The sequence below is a fragment of the Hyperoodon ampullatus genome, assembly GCF_949752795.1.
Source record: "Hyperoodon ampullatus genome assembly, chromosome: 2".
NCBI lineage: Eukaryota > Metazoa > Chordata > Mammalia > Artiodactyla > Ziphiidae > Hyperoodon > Hyperoodon ampullatus.
Window position 1 is genome coordinate 110,542,965 of NC_136915.1, and position 19,605 is coordinate 110,562,569.

At 50.6% G+C, this 19,605-nt stretch overlaps 1 protein-coding gene across 1 annotated transcript; it reads right to left on the reverse strand.

Annotated features, from left to right (window-relative positions):
* Window positions 1-1,500: 1,500 nt before the first annotated feature.
* On the reverse strand, window positions 1,501-19,018 carry SELENBP1 (selenium binding protein 1; the record flags this gene model as incomplete). Its single annotated transcript, XM_079721710.1, is given in 17 exon segments — window positions 1,501-1,888; window positions 2,088-2,206; window positions 2,373-2,465; window positions 2,722-2,843; window positions 2,940-3,018; window positions 3,462-3,640; window positions 3,922-4,104; window positions 5,331-5,451; window positions 6,120-6,305; window positions 6,586-6,698; window positions 6,844-6,900; window positions 9,401-9,461; window positions 9,463-9,486; window positions 11,263-11,313; window positions 11,411-11,555; window positions 18,723-18,785; window positions 18,882-19,018. Coding segments are annotated over 17 exon segments (1,896 nt in total). The 3' UTR covers window positions 1,501-1,725.
* Window positions 19,019-19,605: the final 587 nt, after the last annotated feature.

Consider the following 19,605-nt stretch of genomic DNA (forward strand, 5'->3'; position numbering starts at 1 on the left):
TTCTGTTAAGACCCAGTAAATCCCAAGGCTCCCTGTAATTTAATTATCTTTTATAGTCACTTATTCATTAATGCACACTATGTGCTACTATCCAAGCTGGGTATTGGAAGGAAGCAGGGATTTTCAATATAATGTGACATATGTTCATGCTGAGGTAAAGTGCAGGAGGCCCCTAACCCAGAGCTGTCAGGGAAGAACGGCTTTCCCAGGGATATGGCAACCTGGCCCAGATGGCAGGTAAGGCAGCGGGAGGGAATCAGGACTCGAGTTGAGGTAGGTGTTTCAGGGAGCATGTTTAAAGACCTCAAAGGGAAAGAAAGTGTAATACATTCTTGGGGGGGCCTGGCCATCTCGGGGGTCTTAGACTACTCTAGTGTTTAAAACAAAGACACATTTGCAGAAGACTGAAAAGAATGTAGATTAATACCTGAATGTTGCTTGGTACTGTCTTGGGTAGAGAGTAAAGAAGTCAATAGAATTGCTGCTTGGAGGCTTCCCTGGTGGTACAGTGGTTAAGAATCTGCCTGCCAATGCAGGGGACAGGGGTTCGAGCCCTGGTCTGGGAAGATCCCACAGGCCATGGAGCAACTAAGCCCGTGCTCCACAACTACAGAGCCTGTGCTCTAAAGCCCGTGAGCCACAACTACTGAGCCCACATGCCACAACTACTGGAGCCCGCACGCCTAGAGCCCATGCTCCGAAACAAGAGAAGCCACCTCAATGAGAAGCCTGCGCATCACAGCAAAGAGTAGCCCCTGCTCACCGCAACTATAGAAAGCCCGTGTGCAGCAACGAAGACCCAACGCAGCCAAAAATAAATAAATAAATAAAATTTTTTAAATTACCTTAGAATTACTGCTTGGCTGCTGTCTCTTAGGTTCCTGAAACTTCCATCCCATTGCTCTTATAAACAACTAAAGTCTTAGTGCAGAGAAAGGAGGCATCTCTGATTTGGGCAAGGTTCTAAAACACTGTCCAGGTGAGGAAACAAGAATGCCAGGGCCTAGTGTGCTGGGTTGGTTACCTTGATGTTCCCAGCCCTCCTGCCCCGTCGTGTTCCTGTCTTCCAGGTAGGAGGTGACACACCTAACCTCCTCAGAACAGTGTGTTCAACTGATGGCACCATCTACATCAGGGGTCTAGGTATCTCCTGTGTGTGAGGGGGCACATTACATTCTCCTGGGGGTGGTGGGTGAGGTTTTAGGTTCATTAAAAGAAAGCACGAATTAAAAAAAAAAAAAAAGTTTAGGAACACTGATTGACAGCTTCCTTCCTGTCAGCTCTCCTTGTGACGACCACCTCCAAAATCTTCAGGTTGTGTCTGGCCATAAAAGTGAGATTCTGGCACCCTTAGCATCATGCTGTGATCACTGGTATGAACTAGTCATCATAACCATCCCACCCCCCGGTCCTCTTCAGGACTTTCCCGTGCAAGGTACAGAGGGTCGGCAGAGGAGGAGTCATAGGCCCGGTGCCCCCAAAGACAAGGGGATCTCAGGAAAAGGTTCACCAGTTTATTTCTTAGTGAAATGATTTCCAAGAGCTCAGTGAGCAGCTCGCAGCAGTGGTGGGTAGATAGAGACACGGCTCAATTCGTTTCAACAGCCTGAGTTTGGCTTTGGGAGGACAAGCTGCCAAGGGTCAGGGACTGAGAGAGAAGAGCGAAGCCGGGTCCCTGCAGAAGTGAGGGCGCAGGATGCGGAGTGGGGCTAGAAGGAGTGGACTTCAGAGCCAGATGTCAGAGCTGCAGTCGCCCCCAGGGTAGCGGAGCTCATGGGCCAGGACTGGGCCGAGGGGCTCCTTCCCAAAGTCTACCAGGAAGTTGGGGTTCAACTTCAGCCCTCCCTTTACTGTGTCTACATCGATCTGCAGCATCACAGAGCCTTCCCTGGTAGAAATAGGAGGGAGAAGAAAGAGGTCAGAGGGGGCCCGTCCCCTCCCCCCAAGAATTAGGTAAGTGTGAGGGCAGGGAGAGGGGTTCCTGAGGAGGGCGCGGAGTCTGGAAGTGGAGCCAAGGAGTCTTCAAAAAGCCAAACCCCTCTGGGAGAGGAGGGCTGGGAGGGGAGCCCAGGCTGTCCACTTCTTACCTGATGAGATCAGGGTAAAACTGCTTGTCCCAGGCACTGTACAGCGACGTGGTGAGGTACAGACGCTTCCCATCCAGGCTAAGCTGGATCATCTGAGGGCCTCCGGCCACTTGTTTCCCCTTGGGAAAACCAGGGGTCAGACCCCAGGGTTACATACAGATCCTAGGCGGGAATCAGTGGCACCACCCAAACCCCAAGGACGTGCTCAGCCGCTGCCCAGTCCCCTCCCCCATACTTCTCCAGCGCGGATCTGAGGGGCCCATGAGCAGGCGGAGAGGTCCTCACCTTGACCACCAGGGGCTCTGGCTGGGATTTTAGCTCCTGGTCCTCCAGCACCTGCACGGGGCCTCCCTTAACAATGCTGCCCCCGAGGAAGACCTGGGCGGGGAGGTGCACAGCATAAAGGAGGACAGTGGTGGGAGGTTAGGACATTGCAGGAAGAGAACCTCACTCCCTCACGTTCCCCGCATCTAGCCACGATTCCCCATGGTCCTGGCCTGAACCATCCCTCAGCCCCCATCTTTGCTTTTCCTGCACCTCCCTTATCATGCCCCAGCCAGTTCATACCCTCCCTCCACCTCATGCCCAGATGTCTACTTCCCCCCTCCTTCCTCTCCATCCTGCTAGGACCCACCTGTCCCGTGAGGCGGGGCCTCTTTGGGTCAGAGATGTCATACTGCCGCAGATCCCCATGCAGCCAGTTGCTGAAGTAGAGGAAGCGGTCGTCCAGGGACAGCAGAATGTCAGTGATCAGGCCTGGGTGGGGGGGTTGCAGTTCAGAGACACCTTAAGACTCTTGTTCCCCAGCCTGAGAATCAACCTTCCGATTCCCACGCTCCCCTGAGCACTCACCTGGCATTTCAGGCAGCATCCAGCCCTTCACTTTCTTGGGGGGCACCTGGATCACCTTCTCCACTGACCAAGTACCTCCCTGCATTGGGGTCAAGAGGCAGAGAGGTGAGCCTGTCGGAGCTGGGCGATGAGTGTCAGATCTGGGTCTCCCCAGGGCATACTGTCTACAGGGAGAGAGTAGATGCAGGGCCTTCTTGCCACTAGGGTCTAACATGCAAACCCCTTAAGGCAGGGATCATGTCTGCTTCACCACTGTATTCCCAGCACCTAACACAGTGCCTGACTCACTAAATATTTTTTGAATGAATGAATAAATAAATATAGCCAGTTAGGGCTTAGGAGAAATTAGCCTAGGACTGAGAGGAGACAGGCAGGGCAGGTGGCCTTGTTTTTATTCCTGGGAAGTCTGGGTTGGTGGAGCCAGGCAGGCTCACTCCTAGGGAGAAGGGAGCATCATGGCTATGGAAACTGGGCAGAGTGCTGACAGGACTGCCAGGAGGAGAGGGCCAGAGTGCACGTCACCTCATTCTTATAGAAGCGCTGGATGCTGGAGCTGAGGGCACAGCCCACGAAGCCCTGATCAGCAGCCGGGTTGTGAAGGAAGCGGATCTCCAGGGGGATGAGGCCGTCCTGTAGAGTCAGGGTCTGCACCATCTCATGGCGCTGCCAGTCCCACACATGTAATTGGTTCCCATACAGCCCTGGGGTGGGGATGCAGCCGGAAGATGGAATCAGGATCAGGGCGGGAGGGCATGGGCCAAGGCTGGGGCACAGCACAGGGGAGAAGGTTGAAAAATGGGTTCGAGGGATCAGAAGGACACTTGAGCAAGTCAGAGCACTCAGCACATCCTACATCATCACCCCAAGAGTCTGGGGTCCACGAGAGGGAAGTAAGAGGGCTGGAGAGTAGGGGTTTGAAATAGAGAGCAGGGGTTTGTGTGACCAGGCTCCTGCCAGCCCACAGGTAGTGGGGGATTCTCACCCGCCTCAACATCAGCGGGGTTGAAGCCATCTTGTAAGACCTTGGGAGCTGCCCATTCAGTGCTGACCATGACATTGTGTCGAGGCTGGTACCAGAAGTCATAGCCCATAGGCGCAGCACCTCCAGGCCGCTCCCACGTGCCCTTCACCTCAAACGTCTCTCCATCCAGCAGCACAAAACCCCCTGAGCAGGGAAGGAAGTAGGGTGGTAGGTAGAGTTGGTGGAGGTGCGACCCACACCCAGCCCTCACCCCCAGGCCTGTCCAAGAGGCTCCAAGCCCATCGCCTGGTGCCCCTCCTCCCACTGAGTTTGCCAGATCCTTAAATTCAGGAGCTGAATTTGTACACCTGTCCAAAGGGTCCCACCCAGAGGGCCGGGTGAGAGGTGGGGACTTACTCTGGTGCCCCTACCTCCCATCAAGTTCATCCCTCTCCCAGACCACAGGGTAAATTTTTCCTCCCTTGAGCCAAGATCTTCTGGGACTCTGTACCCTGTGCTTCCTTTGCCTAGCCTCCTACTTTCAGGGTAGGGTTCCTGCCAGAGTCTAGACTCCATTCTGCTCACTCACTCCATTTTTTTTAGAGAGAAAATTATATTTATTTATAATTCCACATGAATGCCCACTATGTTTTTCCCCAGCTGAATATGTCATGACACCTTGCCACTTCTTTGCAAATGTAAATAGATGTCTACTCCTAAGTGTTCTTAAATCTAGGAATGTCATGCATCCCATCTCCTGGAAAAAGCAGTTAAATAGAGTCTAATGCAGTAAACTTAACTGGATGACCTTAACTGATATTTCACTCCAAGCCTTGGATGGGGTGTTCTGGTGAAATACATAAGGCTGGGAGAGAAGCAGCACAGCATGGTAATTAGGACATAGATTCTGGAGCCATGTTGCTGGGTTTGAGTTCCAGCTCTGTGACTTAACAGCTGGCTGACTTTGGGTAAATTACGTAGCCAGTCTGTGCCCCAGCTTCCTAATCTGTAACACAGGGATCACAGTAGCATCTATCTCATAGGTTGTGTCTGGCACACAGTAGACATTTTATGTGAAAGCTCTAATTGTACCATAAATGAGAACGTAGCTGTGACAATTAAGGATCTCAAGGACTGTGAGAATTGCTCATGAATTCACAAAGGCCGATACTAAATGCACATGTTTTCTGGGGCCATGTCTGTACTTGCTCACATTTCCCACGGCAGACAGTTCTGACTATAACTTGTAAGTGAATTCATCATTCAAGGCTCACCTTCATAAAAAGAATTGAAACAACTGAAGTTACTTGACTGTAGTTTAAATATTGGATGAGACCCTGCCCTCTGGTTCTCCCTGGAAGGTCATTCCATCCCTCCCTCAGTTTGGGATCTGCTTCCCTCACAGATGTGCCTACTATGCTGGCAGGTACCTTTGCCATTGCCCTTGGGGTCTCCCAAGGAACTGATCATCACCTCCCCACTGGGCAGGCAGTGGGTGGTGTGGAGGTAGCCCAGGTCACACTTGGCATGGATGTCCTCGGGCTCAACAACCTGGAGAGGGTAAGGAATGGCATCAGAATCTTACAGGGCCAGGAGTCCCCACTCCGCACTCCTCCCCTCCCACACTTCTATCTACTGACCCTGACCTCTTTTCCTCTGAAAAATAGACACAATTTTCCCTGCAGGAATATGGCAAAGACTGAGTCTGCAGAGCAGCAGGGGCGTCACAGAGACTGATAACTCCCCAGCAGAAAACATGGACTTCTCTCACCCTGCCTGTCTTGAGGGCACTCACAGCCCTTTGAGACCATAAGCTCCTCCCAGGCTGGGAGGGATGCCAGTGTCAACTTTGTATCACCAGCGCCCAGCAGTGAGTGCCTGGCACAAAGAAGGCACTCAACAAAGTGTTGAAAGGAAGGATCAGAGGCTCCCGCATAAGGGAAGCCCTGGGCTCCTAACTGGCTGGGGCAGAAATGGCTCCTTCTCCAGCTCGGAGTGAAAAACGAGAGCCTCCTTCCTCCCCTGTGGTGCCCCTGGGTGATGATGACCCAGCACACCTGGTAACTCTCCTCCAAAGTCTAGCCCCACTCGCTGCTGTTGAGCCCCGACCCTGCACAAGAGCTGCAGGGAGCTGCTTTAGGGGCGGCTTCCTTGCCCACAGGCTGCCCTGGGTGGTAGGCACATTAGGGGCCCAGAGCTGGCTAGGGCAGAAGACGTGCCTTGTGCAGCTTCGGAGCGCGGGGCTCGGTGCCCACATCCACCACGTAAATTCGGGAGGAGATGAGACTGGGCAGCAGCAGCTTGGTGCGCGACTTGGTGCTGTCCCCGAAGCAGCTGCTGCAGGTGTTCCATCCTGAGTGATGCAGCTCGTCCTTCAGGTGGGGCATGGGCAGCCGGTGGATGACCTAGGATAGGAGACTGGGCAGGGGTGGTGCTCACCCAGACCACGCCTCTGTGCGCTTTCGGAGAAGGGGCCCTCTGGACCCATTTCATCCTGGCAGCACAGCACAGACTTCATTTTCAGCACTGCCCTCGCCCATGGGTGGGGGGTGCCCTTGTGCAGTGAACAGCCTGAACAACCATACCCAGGGAGGGTGAAGAAAGATGGAGCAGGGAAAGGGCACTGCCAGGGCCAGGGCTAGAGGAGGGGTCTGAGGGTCCTCTGGTGCCCAAGCCCCACCTCACCTGGCAATACTGGGGAGACTTGGGGTCAACGTCCACAGTGGCCAGATAATCCGGGGCCTCAGTGTTCGTGTTTCGGTAGATACAGGGCAGGTAGACAATCTCCTCCCTGGGTCCTAGAGGGTAGAAAGCAGGTGGTGGGGTGGGCAGGGTGGGGACGAGGGCCGGGGCAAGGCAGGGTGTGTGTCAGCAGTGGAATCGGTAGCAGGCACTGGCTTGCCTACTCCTGGGGGTGTTAGCTCTCAGTCTTCTCACACTTACCTTTCATGGCCTCCAGAGGTGAAGGGTAGCCAGGTCCACACTTCCCACATTTCGTAGCTGTGGAAACAATGGGGCATGCTGGCTGCACCGCGCTCTGGAGGATGAGAGCCTTCTTCACAGGCTGCAACCCGAGCCCCCCAAACCCCCGGCCCGCCACTGGCCAAGGCAGAGGCACTGTCTCAGGTCTCCTCCAGACCCTCAAAACCCTGATGAGTATGTGGGTATGGCAGGAAGAGCTGCAGAGCTATGACCTAAAGGTGCACAGGCCCTTGAGCAGGACCCAGGGGAGGCAGGAGAAGGGTGAGTGCAGGGGAGGCGGTGTGGTGCAGTGGTTATGACATTGACTTGGCCCCCAATCCCAGCTGGTCACTGACTAGCCATGGGAGCTTAGGCAAATCACTTAACCTCCCTGGCCTCAGTTTCCACATCATCTGTGAAAAGAGGGTAATAAGAATACCACAATGGGCTTTTATGAGAAATAAACAAGAAGCTGCAGTCAAGTGTGCAGCTTTGTTCTTGCCTGGTAGGAGCCCGTAAACGCTGGCTGTCCTTGAGGAACAGCCATCAGGGAGTGACGGTGGTGCCTGTTCAGCTCCTTTCACTGAAAGGTATCTAAACCGGGAGCTGGAACACTTCCTGCTTCCCTCCCCTCTGGGTCCTGACCCCAGGCTGCTGCCAGAGCCTGGGTTATATAACCAAGGGTCTGGTAAGGGATAGGAGGCTGAAGTTCAAGGCTGCAGGACTGATACTAACTGAATGTCCTTAGACCAGTTTCTACCCCTGGGTGGGCCCCATCCACTTCCATTATCTGTAAAGCAAGTTGTTTTGGCCCAACCCTGGAAAGCTCAGAGGCCCACCCACCAGAGCTGTAGGAAGTGGCCCTCCTTGTCCCCTGAAGTCTGGCAAGAGAAGCCATGTGGATATACGGGACCAAAGTCAGTCGCTGAGAAGGAGGGCTGCCACCGGGCATTAAGCATCAGGATTTGGGGCCTAACCAGGAGGAAAGGCTGAGGAATAAACAGAAGGAGCTGTAGGCCAAAAGAAATCCTGGAGTGGAGTTCACAGGACTTGACACTGCCTCCCTGCCTGGTCCCATGGCCAGTCCGGCTACTGCCCCAGAATCGAGCCTCCACTGGTGTCTGGGCTCAGACCCTCAGCCAGGGAGCCAGGTCCCCCTACTTGCAGCAGCCAAGTGACTTAGGAGGCTGAGAGGCAGCAACAGCATTTTAGAGTCCAGAAGCGTGGTGTCAAGGTCCAGGTGTGACATCTACTCTCTCCATTTTCTCCCCTTTGTTCACCTAAAAGGGGTAATAATATCTTACCTTCTTCTCTAAGTGGCTATGAAGGCCAAATAAGACAAAGTATTCCGAAGTACTTTGATTAAGTGAGAGATGTTGTATAAATATGGGTAGCGCTGTGCCAGAAATCCCAGGCAGTGCCTGGTGCCCAGAGAGAGGGCTGGGGCTGGGATGGGACACGGTGAGGTCCAGTCCGAGGGAATTAAGGAGACTTGTTCTGCTATACAACCAAGCTGTGTCAGGTTTTGGCACAGGAGGTGAGGCGGAGGGGAAGGAGATTCAAAACTCCAGGACATCAAGACAGAGATGCAAAATCTGCAAAACCAGAGACTGAGAGAGAAGTAAAGGTATGAAGGAGGTGTGTGAAGGAGGTACTGCCTCCCAGCACCATCTCCCCACCCCAGACCCTAACTGCCGCATCCCGCACAGCATTTCTGAGAGTCAGGGTCAGGCCCTGCGTGCCACTCAGGCCCCACTGAGCATCAGTCCTCTTTCTGGGGGAACATTCCTCCTGTCTTAAGCATCTCAAGCAAGATCTCTGAACACCTTTGGGTTTGAGATGAGCCCAGGGAAAGCTCATTGGGTTTTCCCAAGGCCAGGCTGGTTTGTTGGGCATTCTGCCAGAAAAGAGCCAGATCCACAGGGGGCAAGGACCTCAGTACTCCCAGCCAGACGCAGACTCTTCCTCAGCCTGACATCCAGGAGTCCATGGATGGGGGAGTAGGAGGACTTGGCAGACTGACAGGGTGGGAGGCACTGAAACAGCCCCTCTCCCACCCCGAGAGAGGGGGGCTCCCTGATTTCCCTCCCAAAGTGATTGGTGGGGCAGGGTAGCTAAAGAGCAACCTGGCCACAAAGGCCTGGGTTCCCTACTCCCTGCAGTAAGAAGTTGGCTTAGGGCTGAAATCAGGGTTGTCTGTCTCCTATGGTAACAGACAGAGACATAGAGCTCCTCCTAAGTACCCCTACCCTTATTTTCTCAGCTGCAGAAAGGCTCCCTGGCCGCAAGCTGCAGCTGGGGAGTGGAGGTGGCGGGGAGCCCAAAGTCACCCTTCCCAGCAGTCCCTCTGCCTTCCTTCCCAGACGCCTCCAGTACTTCGGCTAAGCTGGGAAATGCGGGGGTGGAGGTGGGGCGGGGCCGGGGGAGCGGAGCCTGGCGCTCCCTCCCCTAACCAGCACTCCCTCCAGGTTTTCTGTCACTTACTGCGGGGCGGGCCATTGGTGGTCAGCGGACGGTTGTCAGAAGCCCCCCTCCTTACCCATGCTGCTTGGTGGTGCGCTTTGCTCCCGACGGGTCTGCCAGGAGTGGGCAGAGACGGAGGGCCGTGCTGGTGTCCGAGGCAGGCTGTGCGGGGAAGGGGCAAAGAGACGGAATTTATACCACCAACTGGGGGTGGGCGGGACAGGAGGAGGGCCCGGCCGCCGCCCAGAGTGGATGATGGATAGCTCCTGGGCAGGGCGCTCTCAAACGGCCTGGGCGGCTGTGTTTGAGTTACTGGCTGAGTGCTTGTATGTGTGTACAAGTGTGTGCGCGCAGGAGCCTGTGCATGTGCAGATATATGCTGTGCCTGCACACGTTTCTCTTTAGTGGAGTGGGTGCCTGGGCATGTGCGTTTGTGTGTGCTTGCTCCTGTGTACCTGGGTGTTTCCTATGTGTGTACTTTTATGCATGTGCCTGCATGAGTGTGTATCTGTGTCTGTGTGCCTGTGTGAGGGTGCTTGTGTGTAACAACCTGTGCTTGTGTATGTATGTGTGCCTGTGCACGTCGGTGCTTGCCTGCCGGAATATTTATGCCTGTGAGGGCATGTGCATGTGTGCCTGTGTGTGTGTGTGTGTGTGTGTTTGCGTGAGTGTGTATGTGCCAAGTTCCTGGGTCTCTAGATGCTCATCTCTGTACTTGGACCTGTCTCTTGGCATTTAGGGGCACCGAGGACTGTAGGCCCATTTGCTCCTGCATCCACAGCCAGGGTCAGCCCTCTCCTAAGACTGCCTTCTTATTCCAGACAACCATGTTCCCCAAGGACTACTCACCCATGTCTTCCTGCCACAGCTGCCCTGACAGGAGCCGGGGCAGGGTCGTGTGTCCAGGTTCCACTTTCTCCAGACCCATCCTCTTGAGCTTTGAAGAGGAAGGGAAGTTGGCAGTGCCATTATTACCCTCTACTACCCTTATAAACCTCAGCAGGTGAAAGTGGAGTACCTCCCCCTCTTCTCCCAGCCTGGTGCCTCAATAGCTCCCCAGGGCAGCATAGCAGGGCCCAAGGGTAGCCCAGCCTGATGCCACTGTCCCTAGCTGACCCTGACAAGCCATAAAACTCAGGTTCTCCATCTATCCAGGAAAGAGTCCTCCACCTGGAGGATTCCATGACTGCTGAGCCTGCTCATATAGTGTCCCAGCCCCTCAGGCAAATGACAACTACTTGCTGAAGAGCTGAGGCAGGGTTGAGGCCTGATCCCTTTAACTTTCTCTGGGGCTGCCCTCATCCAGGGAGCGAGGGTTTAGAGAGCTGGACAAGGGGACCCACACAAATTGCTCTCCATCTTGAAGCCGAGGGTCCCCACTTTCCTCAAAGTTGGCCACCTGACCAGGGTAACCCCTGCCCCACTCTTCTAGGAGCCTGCTGGCTCTGGTCCACAGAAGCCACTTTCATCTCCTTGGATGAAAGCTCTGGGGTGAAGTTTTTATTGGATAGTGAAAGGAACAAACTTCGGGCTTGAGATTGCCAGTAGAAAAGAGCCACAAGGTTTCCAAACCAGAGTGGAGGGAAGGAGAGCAAACCTAGGCTTCAGTGTGATGGGTTTCTGTCCTCCTGGTTCCCATGGATGAGGGATCATTTGCCCACAAAGGTAGATGCCCTGTGGCTGCCCAGGGCAGGGGTCCTCCCTTATCCCCTCATCCCCCGTGTCACTCAACCCCTCTTGGCTCTTTCCTACTTCTATACCCTCGCCATTGTACTGTCAGCCAGGCAGCTATCAAAGTGAGCCTCGTGGGTGCAGCTGCCCCACAGGGGTGGCCCCTGAGGGCTGCTTCTTTGCCTTTGCCAGCTTCCTGCCTCCTAGCTGTCTCCAATCACCCTACCTAATCCCTCTGGCCCTCCTCCTGAGGTCTCCATCACCTACCTCCTCTCTACTCTTCTGCTTTTTGGCTTCAGGTAGCCCAACATGCAAGATCTGAAAGAGAAAGAAACCCCATCCCCACCCTCTTATCAAAAGTTCTTAAGTCCAAAGAAGTTGTTATTTCAGAGCTGTTCCAGACTCTGTCACTGACTGCAAGTTCTTTCATGCCCTGTGGCTCTGATCTGGCAGGTCTCTGCGGCTCCTCTTTGGCACCCCTAACCTCCTGCTGTGGCTTTCTTCCAGAATTCTTACTCCAGAGCCTGCAGGGTGCTTGGGGAAAGCTGTCCCAATCCAGGCTGCAGGTGGAGGGAGTCCAGGGTCAGTGTTCAGGCTGATAACTGAGAAGCACCCGTGGTATACTTGCTTCTTTTGACATGAACAGGGCTTGGGCTTCCACCGTGAATGGCACCCCCATCAGCATGGGTCTCCTGAGCATCCCTAATGCTGCTTCTCAGGAATTTCAGGGCTGCCCTTTCCTAGCCAGAGGCCAACTAGAGTTGGGCGAGTTGGACTTCAGCTCAGATCTGCTAACCAGGGAGGCCCTGCACAGCGCCCCGACGCCGGGCACCCCCCAGCCTGAAGCAAGGTGCTTGGGAAGGCTGGCGGGGTGGGTGTGGCCAATGTTCCTTCTGTTCCTTTCAAGCCCTAGAGAAGTACAGTATTAGAGGCGATAGGTTATAGGTTATCAGGTTGACAGTTGGACAGCCAGGCGATTATGTAACCACTGCCTGAACTTTGGCTGGGCCTCCACAAACAGGAAGTGGGTTCTCACGGCCACGGTGGGTCCTGGAGCCTCAGCTGCACAGGGAGGGCGCAGGGCGCTTATGGTTCCCCCCCATTTCTTCCACCCGCAGCCTCTTTAAACAGGCCCTGAGATCACTGATGGGGAAATGGGGAAGTGAGGGAAGAAGGACTAAACCCAGCGAAGGGAAAGTAGAGGAGATGATGAAGTCAGAGTCTCTAAGAATAACTTGATGTGTTAAAAAAAAAAAAGAGAGAGAAAGAAATAAAAAACTTGGTGCTCTTCATCTCTAGCAAAACAAAAATGACAAGGAAGCAGTCAAAGTCCGCCCCAGAGTGGTAATGGGGAGAAAGGAAAATTAACTTGTGAAACCACCTCCTGTGCACTAGCCCTTGCCTGCAGCACCCAGTTTAACCCTTGACACCACCCAGTCTTGTAAGTAAAGCACCCTCCTTTCACTCACGAAGAAACTGAGGCTCAGAGAGGGCCAACGCTTCTGACAGATGGCAGAGCAGGATTTCCACCCAGATCCGCCTGACTCTGGAGCTCAGTTTTTCTAATCAATCCTTGGCATTTTTGTGTTTTGTTTTGCTTTGTTTGGTTTCAGGAGGAGGAGGGTGGGGAGCAGAAGAACCAGAAGGACTGTGGAAAGCTGTGATGTTTTGTTTCTTGGAAACCTCAGAACAGAAAGACTTTTTCTCTGAAAGGGGGAGAGGAGTGAGGAAGCACATGTCTACAGCTTGGAGCTGTGCGGTCTTGGTAGGGGGAGTGGTGGAGACCCCCCTGTGCTCTGGGAAAGACTGGGAGCATATACATCTAAGTACCAGCCATGGTTACCTCTGGAGAGACGCAATGGAAGGAAGGTGATAATTTTCCATTATTTCTTTATATACTTCTGGATTTTAAAAGGTAAAAAGCATGGAGAATTAATTCCCTGGTGGTCCAGTGGTTAGGACTCTGCACTTTCACTGCAGTGGCCCGGGTTCAAGCCCTGGTCAGGGAACTAAGATCCCACAAGTTGTGTGGCACGGCCAAAAAAAAAAAAAAAAAAAAAAGCATATGTTACTCTGTAACCAAACCCCAAATAAAGGTATTAAAACAAAACAAAACATATATATATTGGGGGGGGGAAGAAAGAAAGAAAGAAAGGAAGGAAGGAAAGAAGGAAGGGAGGAAGGAAGAGAGGAAGAAAAGAAAAGCAGGATGGAATATCAGTGCAGTGCAGTCAGGGCCACAGTGGGAGCCCATGCTAGGGAGAAGGACAGGCCCTGGGCCCTTCAGCCAGCAGCTGTCCCACCAACCTCTCTGCCCTCTCCTTTGAAGACACACATGTGCATGGTCCTTCATTCATTCAATCTCCACAAACATTTCTGGAGCCCTGTTTTGGTAGACAAAATGGTGAACAAGACAAAGTTTCTGCCATCAAAGAGATGACATTCTAAGGGAGACAGCCAATAATCAAGTAAATGTATAAATAAATAAGATCATTTCATATAAGTGCTAGGAAGGAAGGAAGATAATGTAAGGGTGACTGAGAGCACAACATTTGAAAGGGTTGTCTGGTATATACAGGTACAGGTTTGTGTGCAAACAAACAGCATAAACAAACTAAGAACCCAGGAACACACAAACGTACACAAAAATGCCTGTAGCGCATAAGGTAGCAGCCTGCTGAGGCCTGAAGCAGAACTGGCTGGACAAGTTGAAGTTTTGGCCTGCTTAGGATTTCTGAGCCCTGGCCTGCTCATTTCTCCTTGTTTTAATAGACCAACTCCATGCCCTCAGAGGAAGAGAGTAGCGTTTACAAGTTACCAGGCGTGACTGGTGCCAGGCTGGGCACTGCACTCTAGCAAATGGCTCAGGCACGGCCCACAGCACACCTGGAGAGGCAAGTAGCTTTTTTCTTCATCTCACCTTAAGGAAACAAAGTTTTACTAATTCATCCAGCTGCCCACGCTCATCTCACAGCACCTCCCCATCTCTGAACAACGCTGAATTCAGAGTCTGTTGCTCAGAGCAACAACGAAGCTCAGAGAAGAGAAATAAAGAAAAATCAGGGCTTCCCTGGTGGCGCAGTGGTTGGGAGTCCGCCTGCCGATGCAGGGGACACGGGTTCGTGCCCCGGTCTGGGAGGATCCCACGTGCCGCGGAGCGGCTGGGCCCGTGAGCCATGGCCGCTGAGCCTGCGCTCCGCAATGGGAGAGGCCACAACAGTGAGAGGCCCGCGTACAGCTAAAAAAAAAAAAGAAAAATCAACAATGCCCTCTGCCAGGGCTTCGCACAAAGGGCATAATTTGAGAGGGCTTCCTCCCCACCTCTAATCCACTCAGAAATATCCTCTCTTCTGGCCTGCCGCTGATGCCTGAAGCTTCACCACCAGCAGTTTATGTCTTTCTGTTATGTGATGGCCTCTTCTCACCTCTGAGCTGCAGGGATTACCCCTGGGGTGTTAAGCCGCTAGGATTTTAGCAGTGTGGTCAGATGCATGCCTCCCTGTGGGCAGTGCTGAGGAGTGGCTACTGGTCTAACGGCAAGAGCAAGGGAGACGCTAAAGAGGGGAAAGAAATTGCTTTAAAAGCAACTGTTACCTTAACTATTTTACCCCTATCTCTTGAGAGAGAAGACAAGAATAGAAAGTGAGATAGAGAGATCTCCTCTCTCTCTCTCATTCTGGAAAATTTCAATAAATACAAAAGTAGAGTGAATAGTATAACGAACCCACAGGTACACCATAAACCCTCAATAAAAATCAGCTCATAACCCATCTTGTTTCAACTATACCTCCCAGCCTCCCTCTACCTTGGATTTTTTTTGCAGCAAACTCTAGACATTATATTATTTCTTGAATTAATATTTCAGTATACATCCCTTCAAGATAAGAATTATTTTTTAAAAACCACAATACCATAATCACAGCTAAACAAATTAATACATCTTTACTATTATCAAATATTAAATCAGTGTTCAAATTTCCCCCATTGTCTTGTAAGTTTTCGTTTTACAGTTTACTTGCATCAAGATCTAGATGGTCCATAACTGTCCATTGACTTTCTCAATAAATCTCTTAGGGGTTTCCTGGGTGGCGCAGTGGTTGAGAATCTGCCTGCCAATGCAGGGGACACAGGTTCGAGCCTGGTCCGGGAAGATCCCACATGCTGCGGAGCAACTAAGCCTGTGCACCACAACTACTGAGCCCACGTGCCACAACTACTGAAGCCCGTGAGCCTAGAGCCTGTGCTCTGCAACAAGAGAAGCCACCGCAATGAGAAGCCTGTGCACCACAACAAAGAGTAGCCCCCGCTCGCCGCAACTAGAGAAAACCCCCACGCAGCAATGAAGACCCAATGAAGCCAAAAATAAATTTAAAAAAATTTTTAAATGCTTAAAAAAATAAATCTCTTAAATCCCTATAACCTAATCTCTTTAACCTCTGCCTACTGAAGACTTGATTTTCTGTTTAAATGAAGAGTCTGACTAGAACAGATATTATGTGTCTTGTAATACATCTAATCTACAAGAAGAAAAGGTGAAGTGGGTTTGAAAACCAGTTATGTAGTCTAGAAAAAGTAACGTCGGTTATAGGGACACAGGTGAAAGTTTGCCATCACACTCCCCCCTCCCCTACAGCCTTCCTCCCGTGCCAGGACTGGCTCCAGAAGAGCTGAGACAAGAGCCATAAAATGGCTTTAATGCCGTCATCTCCACCTTTACAGAGGCCCACTTGGCTTGCACCCTTTCAGTTAAGAGCCTGGGAAGAAAGAATTGCATCATTCTTGGTTAATGGCCCAAATTAAGCCATCAATCCCCCTAATCAAGCCTTCATCTTGGACACATTACAATACTGTAAATAAAATATCCAAAGGAAAATAAAAGCCCTTCCATTTGAGGCTGGAAGGACCTTTGGTCCCTGGAATCATATTCCTGAGTCACAGTTTCTCTACTAAGACTCAGGGCAGGCAGGAACAAATCCTCTCCTTCCCTTGGGAGCCCAGGGCCTCTGCTTTCTCACCTCGGCACCAAGATGCTGACTGGGAAGAAGGTAGGGGATACTTCTCCCAGTGCCCCAGAAAGACAGGAGTCCCAAGGTTTGGGGAGACGTCCTCAGTTCTACTTGGAATCAGAGGGAGGCCTGGGAAAAAGTCTCCATGCATATCCTGGATTCTCTGTCTTCCATACACCATATCTAACCTGCTGTTTCCACTAGCATCTCCCCAGGGTCACAGCCATGTGTAGAAATACTAATAATTGCTATTTGGGAAATGAATACTGTGAGAGTTCCTGTCTCAGCTTGTCAAAAGTCAACCAAAGTTTAAAAGGCAAAGTTTAAACTGAAAAACAATGATTGCTCTCAAGATCCAAAATCTCCAACAAATCAATTGGAAAAAGACAGTGCAACAGAAAAATGTGCCAAGAATATGAAAATGAAAGATAAATGGCTTTATAAACATAAAAAGAGTACCCAATCTCATTAGTAATCGAGAAATGCTTGTTAAAACAACAGTATGACATGATTTTCAAAAATAAAAAGACTGATAATATTCAGGGTTGGAAGGAGTGTAGGGAAAATGTCATGCTTGTATTTTATTGGCAAGAGTATAAAATGGTGGACATTTTAAGAAGGCAATTTAGCAATACCTAGCAACATTTTAAAGGGAAATCCATTTTAATGATCTGCTCTGTGGAAAGACAAGTATGCAATATAGACAAGCACACAAATATGTGAATAGAATGTTCATTGCAATATTGTTTGTAATAGCAAGAAGTTGGAAACAATCAGTAGGGGAAATGGTTAAATATGTTATGTAACATCAATAATATGGTGCACCAAGCAGTCATAATGTACAGTTTTGTATATACTGATATGGAAGGATATCCAAGGAATATGGTCAAGGGGTAAAAAACAAAAAATAGTATAATCTCATTTAATTAAAACTATATATTAAATTAAACCATTTAATTAATTGTTTAAATTAATTTAATTTATATTAAACTAGTTTAAATTATATATGTTTAAATTATATCTATGTATATTTATATGTTCATAAAAAAGGATTTGTAGAGATAAATCATCCTTTATTATACCAAACATACCAAATGTAACTGACAGTGGTTACCTCTGAGGACTTGGATTATAGGGAGCAATTTTTGTTTTTCACATTATATATCAATTACGTTTTTAAATTTTTTTAAATAAATTTATGTATTTATTTATTTATTTTTGGCTGCTTTGTTTGGGTCTTCGTTGCTATGTGCAGGCTTTCTCTAGTTGTGGTGAGCAGGGGCCACTCTTCGTTGTGGTGCGCGGGCTTCTCATTGCGGTGGCTTCTCTTGTTGCGGAGCACGGGCTCTAGGCGCGCAGGCTTCAGTAGTTGTGGCACATGGGCTCAGTAGTTGTGGCTCGTGGGCTTAGTTGCTCCACAGCATGTGGGATCTTCCCGAACCAGGGCTTGAACTCCAGTCCCCGCACTGGCAGGTGGATTCTCAAGCACTGTGCCACCAAGGAAGTCCCTATTTTTATTTTTTTAATTAAAAATTTTTTTTTTTGGCTGTGTCACACAGCTTGTGGGACCTTAGTTTCCCGACCAGGGATTGAACCTACACCCTTGGCAGTGAAAGTGCCAAGTCCTAACCACTGGACTGCCAGGGAATTCCCCAGTTATGGAGTTTTAAAATTTTTATAGTAAGCTTGAAATACATACATAATTTGAAAATTGAAATAATGAAAGAATACAATAACACAGCTTCTTATTAGAAGAGCAAAACTTTTAAAGGTTAAAATCCAGTATTGGTGAGACAGGAGGAAAAGGGCATGCTCATTCAGGATTGGTGAGAGTACCAGTTGGTGCCTTATTAACAAAATGCAATTTGTCACTACCTATCAAAAGTTAAACAGTGTGTACCATTTTACCTAGGAATTCCACGTTTAGGATGTAGTCTAGAGACATATCTGGACAAGTAGGCAAGACACAGGTAATAATGATAATAACAACAAGAGCCATCACTTATTAAATGCTTAATAAGCCCTTGGTGCTGTTTTAAGGACTTAAAGACAAAGAAAGAGACATGAACCACATGCCTCATATAAAAGCTTACCTGTGCCAGGTACTTCTCTAAGCTCTTTACATGCTCTGTGTGTGTGTGTGTGTTTTTTTTGGGGGGGGGCTGCATTGGGTCTTCGTTGCTGTGTGCGGGCTTCTCACTGAGGTAGTTTCTCTTTGGTGCAGAACACCGGCTCTAGGTGCACGGGCTTCAGTAATTGTGGCTCAGGGACTCAGTTGCTCCACGGCATGTGGGATCTTCCTGGACCAGGGCTTGAACCCGTGTCCCCTGCATTGGCAGGTGGATTCTTAAGCACTGTGCCACCAGGGAAGCCCTGCTCTGTGTGTTTAATCCTCACAACAACCCTGTGAAATGAGCACTCTCGTGTCCACTTGACAGATAAGGGAGTTACACACACCAAAGGGAAGTAACTTGACAAAGTCATACAGCTAGTGAGCGGCAGAGCCCAGGAAGTGAACCCAGGCAGTTGGCGTTAGACTCTGTGCCTGTGACTCCTACACTATAATAATGTAGTAAATCATATAATCTTCACAGCTCCTTGGGATAGGTTGTTTTTGTGTTCTATTGTTTGGGTCTGGCCAGCACATACATCTCTTTTAAAGTTTGGTGTGGGAGACAGAACCCACCAACCACTTCAAGAACCAAAAGGTCAGATACTCACCGTCCCAGGTCCCCTTGCAGCTGGGAGCAAGCATGTGACTTGGTCTTGGACAGCCAGCTGTGCCTAAGGAGGACCATGACACAGAGAAATAGGGACAGTGGGGAGTGGGCTTTGGTTGATGCCAGGGGCATGCAAGTGTTTGGGTAGGTAGCATGCTACAGAAGCTCCCAGGGTCCCATGATGCTGGTGGTGCCAGGGCTGCACTTGAAATCTGAGAGGCAGAAGCAGCATTCTGAGAATGGGGTCTCAGACAAGGAAAGGCTCTCCGGCTGCTCCTGGCTGCAGTTCAGGCACATCTGTCACTGGGGCCTTATGACTCAGGGGATCCAGTGGTGCTTGACATACTGGGGTGATCTGAGAGACTGTGGCAAGCATGGCCCAAAGTGGTGGTGAGGCCCAGCCAACTTCAGCAAGTAACAGTTCTTCTCTTGATAAATAGCTTCTTGTGAGTTTCTGGATCTCAGTAGAAACCAAACATAAGGCCAAGCCCCTTATGAACTGAGGATTATCTGATCCACCTAGCCAGCCCAGGGTCTCACAAGCCCCAGTGCTCCTCATCTTCAAATAGAGCTGGCTGGAGCCTGATAGTATCCTGAAGGCAGAAAGGAGCCACAGAATGCCCCGGTGTGCCTTCTAGCTTGCCATATCTTGCTAAATAACCTCTCCTCCCTCAGTCCACTCCAGTGGCTTCAGGAGAAGTTAGGCATGAAGACACTGAAAACAAAAAAAAAATTCCAGGGGACTTCCCTGGTGGTCCAGTGGTTAAGAATCTGCCTTCCGATGCAGGGGACAAGGGTTCAGTCCCTGGTTGGGGAACTAAGATCCCACATGCTGCGGGGCAACTAAGCCCATGCGCCGCAAGTACTGAGCCCGTGGCTCTAGA